Source organism: Dermacentor andersoni, chromosome 3 (genome assembly GCF_023375885.2).
Source record: "Dermacentor andersoni chromosome 3, qqDerAnde1_hic_scaffold, whole genome shotgun sequence".
NCBI classification, from domain to species: domain Eukaryota; kingdom Metazoa; phylum Arthropoda; class Arachnida; order Ixodida; family Ixodidae; genus Dermacentor; species Dermacentor andersoni.
In genome coordinates this window covers 34,842,501-34,847,387 of record NC_092816.1, presented here as the reverse complement: position 1 = coordinate 34,847,387, position 4,887 = coordinate 34,842,501, and the positions used below count along the sequence as shown (strand labels likewise).

The 4,887-nt window shown below is 46.2% G+C and overlaps 1 protein-coding gene across 1 annotated transcript; it reads right to left on the bottom strand.

The window, feature by feature from the left end:
- Window positions 1–681: 681 nt before the first annotated feature.
- LOC129386672 (uncharacterized) lies at window positions 682–3,713 on the bottom strand. Its single transcript, XM_055074789.2, has 3 exons — window positions 2,876–3,713; window positions 1,850–2,047; window positions 682–1,197 (listed from the first exon to the last, which is right to left on the bottom strand). Exons 1-3 carry the CDS (start codon window positions 3,150–3,152, stop codon window positions 767–769), a joined length of 906 nt encoding a protein of 301 aa, XP_054930764.2. The 5' UTR covers window positions 3,153–3,713; the 3' UTR covers window positions 682–766.
- Window positions 3,714–4,887: the final 1,174 nt, after the last annotated feature.

Below are 4,887 nucleotides of genomic sequence, written 5' to 3'. Positions count from 1 at the left end.
CATTACAGCAAGGGTATTTTGGGACGTAGCTATAATGCATGCCAACATTAAACCATATAATGAGAGCTGCATATTCTCTTATTGCAGGCAATCACAGGACCTCGTTTGCAGTTTTTTGATCTCGTCGCCAGTTGGCCAGGCTCCAATCACGACAGCCGTATATTTGACAACAGCCATGCCAGAGCACGCTATGAGGATGGGGAAGTTCAAGGTGTGCTTCTCGGAGACATGGGATACGCTTGCAGACGTTATCTAATGACTCCACTAAAGGAACCTAAATGTTCAGAGGAGCGTAGGTAAGCATGTAGCTGAACGGTAACAGGGCAACATAATGAGTAGGGATTGGATTCTTACCATTAATCTTAAAATGCATTCTTCCAAAGATACAACAACTCCCAGAAAACGACAAGGTGCACAATCGAGAGGGTCTTCGGTATCTGGAAAAGAAGGTTTCCGTGCCTCGACACGAAATTGCAGATAAAGACGTCAACCTCTGTTCTGGTCATAACAGCGTGTGCTGCACTGCACAATCTCAGCCGCCACCTGAATGACCCAATCCCTCCGGACGTTCACCCAGGTCCTGCTGCACCTCCTCCTACTGCCACACAACAGGGTCCTGCCGCACAGCCAGGTCCATCAATGCCACCTGATGAGCCACAGCAATCAGACACTGAAGATGGGTTCAGAGCCCGCAGGCGTATTATTCGCGACTATTTTTCTCGCTAAGAACAAATAAACAACATTGCTTCCAAAGAACAAAATATTTTTATTCCAACTGCTTTTTCAGCAGCTGCATTTTCAATGTCAGAAGCGCTGCCTTCGCTTCGGCATTTTGCAGTTTTTGCGCATTGATGGCCTTGAGTTCTTTTCTCTCGGCCCTCGCAATTTTCATACGCAGCAGGTGCTCCTTCCGCCTGTTAACTCGTTCTTCTGCAACAGCTTCTAGCCGTGCGTGAATTTCCTTATCGAGCTGTGAAGTTCTTGCTGTGCTGCCACGTTTCCGAACAAGTGGAGGCAGTGGACGTGTGGGTCTGTTCACGCTCTGCTGGCTCACAGGCACTTGTGGAGCTTGAGATGCTTCCGGTTCGCCTAAACATTCCGTCTCCGTGCAAGAGGTATCGGCGTTCAAAGGGCTCAATGGTTCCAATTCCCAGATTGGGTCATCCTGGTTGGCGTGATGATCTGCAAATTCACTACCTGCAAAACAATATACCATTGTCACGTTTAAGGCATGCATATATGTCATGATAATTGTCACTAGGTAATTTTTCACCTACATCCTGTGAAATTGAGTATTTGGACAGAGTGCTAAACAATAACATCACGGTATGCACACATCTGCTGAAACTTGCCACTTGTCTACTTACTATGTGAATTTATTGCCAAATATGTCATGAACCTCCTCCAATAAATTTCTTGCAGCACAGGCTAGTGCCCAAACATGACCACGTCTTGCCATTATAATTACCTACAAGCCAATTAGCGGATGCTTCCAAGCTGAGGAGCAGCAACTCACATCGATTCCAGAATTTACAGTGCATTTTTAGAAAATTGGTAGCTAAAAAATCGCGTCGTTCTGAGTGATATAAAATTCTGGTTTGCACCTGCGCCGCCATAAAAGACCCTCACATAACAGACTTGATACTTAACGTTCTTCAGATAAGGAATTCCGCTGAGGAAGATGTTGGTCATGTTAAATACAAAATATGCTTCGTGTATATTACGTAATCACGTTATCACAAAAACAAACCATGTTTGTGCACCATCAGTCATTCTTGAAGCATATAGGCAGCGTGCAACAGAAACGACATGCACTTCGCGTGTAAAGACAAGACGCTTATAATTTTACCGTCGCCTTCAGGGATCGCCGCTGGCTGCATGGATGACAACAGCGCAGTAACTACTGCCGTGGCCTCGCTGGTAGGAACGTCGTGTCGCGCACGGTCGCTGTCAAAAGCGTTGTCAATTCGTATTGACATATGCGATGCCACGGCGCCGACTCGCTGCAGCTCTTCTGTGAGCACCGAATCGGCTGCTTTGCCGCCCCCTGAAAAGCATGAAGTTCAAGGAAATACGTATTGCAATACCACGCCGATGAAAATATAACACAGTCCTCAAGGAGTCAGTTCAAAACCGATCCGCTAGACATCCACTCTAACTAGTATCGCTTGTCGTAAGGTTCGTAGCAGCGCAACACAAGACACGTACAATATGAAAGAAAAAATGGCAACACGGCTCGTCATTCTTTCCTTCCAATTGTCCATATCTTGTATTGCGCTGTTACGAACTTTACGATGAATCCTAACCAACTGGCCCATGTACTATCGCTTAGCCAGTGTTTCTCACATGAAGCAAAAGCTTGACGTACTGCTCCTTTCTACCCGACACCGTATTCCCCCCTTACTGCACCGCCAGTACACAGAGACGTTTTATAACCATCTTTACTGATAAACCGATATGTGGCCATTGTTTATTGCGTTTTGAAGAGCACTCGCTTCGTCTTTCCAACAAGACGCGTACGTTCGGCACTCCGATTTGGATTAAGGTGAGCTTTTGACAGCCTTACTTTATCCATTTTTATGCCTGTTTGACAAACTATATTACACGATCTGAAAATCAGACTTCTTCACCTCGATCTGTTGGCACTGTTGTCTCGTTGGCTGGCGCGGACGCGCCAGCCATGCAACAAAACAGCTTTGCATGGCAGACGCTGGTGATACCGCAAACGCGCCGGAACGCTCCGTGCGTTTGCTTAGGCGACCCGTCTGGGCTGAATGGACGCGGCGCTCACGGATTATGCGACGACACCCGGCGGTGCCGTTGCTCTCTAACTTTTTTTTTTGACACACGAAAGATGAGAAGAAATATAACTCACCAGTTCGGAACAGCTCCTTTGTGTCGGTGGCTTTCGCCCTGCGCCACTTCTCTTTCAAGTTGTCCCAACACTTGCGTAGCTGATTTTCCGTGCGCGGGTGGACTCCGTTCTTACTGTTGAACTGTTCTTCTATCTGCTGCCATTTTTTTTTCTTCTCGCTTAGGGACACCGCATCAGTACGTTTGTTCTCCAGCACGTTGCTCTCTCTCGTCACCAAGTCAATCAAAATTCCCCGCTCCTCCTCCGTAAAGTTGATTTTTTTCCTCTCAGTGGCCATCCCCACAACAGATCTTACAATAAGCAAATGAACACTTCAAAAGATAAATAAATGAATAAATAAGGAAATAAATAATTAAATACGCGCAATATTTACAGCATGTAAAAGTACAAAGCGCAAGTTATAGCTAACACACAGGAGAAAAAAGTGAAGGAACTGCGCTCGAGCACCGCAAAATGGAAATGGCAAAAAAAAAAAACAAGAAAAAACGGCAACGCGTGTTGCCAGATGAGAGACGTGCAACGGCTAGAACTCGCACTTTTCACATTGCTTTTTCACGACGCGTAATAATGCGCCATCCCATTTTATATTTATTGTTCTCAGCGACAAAATTGTGTTTCCTTTTTAATAACCGAGCGGTTTAAGGCCAAGAAAAGTTCATAGCCTCGCACCCATGCTCATCTCTTACGACGATAATGCCGCCTTCGATAAGGGCGCCTTTTCGCGCAATAAGGGACGCTTCTGAATTACACCTTGGCCTTTTCTCAACCTTATACTTTCCTCATCCTTATAAAAGGACGCCTTATAGCGTTAAGATAAGGTTGGTTTGTGAATACGGGCCTAAGAGCCCTAAGCCGTGTTGAGTTGATTGCTCTTGGATTGGGAGAAACGTCAGAGCTTTAGAATTGGGACAAGAGCAGCGTTGGGTGGCGAGCTCGGGACGCCGCAGTTGTGAAAATGGAAGACGCTTCCAAGCGAAAAAAAAAACAAGAAGGGTATTTTTTTTACAAGCGAAATCTAAAGCGATTCATTTTCTAAAAGAAAAAAAAAGAAGGCCCTAAATCAAACTTGTAATAAAAATGGTGACTATGTTAATATTTGTGCGACTTCTTTCTGCCATTTCTAAGCTAGAGGGAGGTCGAGGGACGCCGGCCCGGCCTCAGCTAGCGTTGTCTTGCATTGCTCTGCCTCTCTTGCCTGTAAATATGCCGACAGTCACCCGGAACAAGGGAAGTTTGCTCTGCAACCAACTGTTGTGCGCCGATTTAAGTTGGAGTGAAACGCGACAGCGCATTTATACGAAGCTTTGTGACGATGATTTAATGGCGTCCCTTTTAAAACGGGGTGGTGAAAATTTTTCACTATATATAGCCTGCTTGACTGGCCAGTTATGCTTGGTACCATAACTTGACGGAGCGATCCGAGCTCTGGATGGCTGCGGCTTGTATGCCTCTCTTGGCTATCACGCGACTACTCGTCGTCCGCGCGAGCCACCCAAGGTACACTGGATCGGCCTGTACGAACACGTCAGCCGCAATAACCGGTGGGACCCTACTATCATGCTCGCCAACGTATATTCTAGTTCACTGTACCGAAGGCGCCTTGGGAAACCACGCTACTTTTCGAGTTTAGGGTCTTTGAGTTGACCCTATAATGCAAAGACCCAAGGCTGCCTTGCGCTCAGCGCATTCTTAGTTCTGGCCCGCTATCTTCTTGGGGCCTCAAGACGCTTGGGCCCCCAATTCTAAATCTCTATGATTCATAACCGTTACCTTCATTCTCTTATGGGATTATTCGCATATATGCTCCCTGGTTGGTAACATTTTTGGGGACTCCCTCAATTTTTGCCGCGCGGCCAAACATCGGCAATTCCTTTGTTATCTCTTTTCAGATGTCCGCATTAAACTAAAATTGATTGTGGAGAAAGCTTCAGTACATTTGAAGCTCCCTGTGTTCTACGAATGTCGATGTATCCAGCGTTATAGTGACTCCGAGCTTGAGTGACCTCTCGCTA

Excerpts from the sequence above, each read along its gene's own strand:
- LOC129386672 (XM_055074789.2), bottom strand. The coding sequence starts at position 3,152 with ATGGCCACTGAGAGGAAAAAAATCAACTTTACGGAGGAGGAGCGGGGA. Across the intron at positions 2,048-2,875 it reads AAAGGAGCTGTTCCGAACTG|GGGGCGGCAAAGCAGCCGAT; the intron begins GTGAGTTATATT and ends CATGCTTTTCAG. Across the intron at positions 1,198-1,849 it reads GGCGATCCCTGAAGGCGACG|GTAGTGAATTTGCAGATCAT; the intron begins GTAAAATTATAA and ends ATTGTTTTGCAG.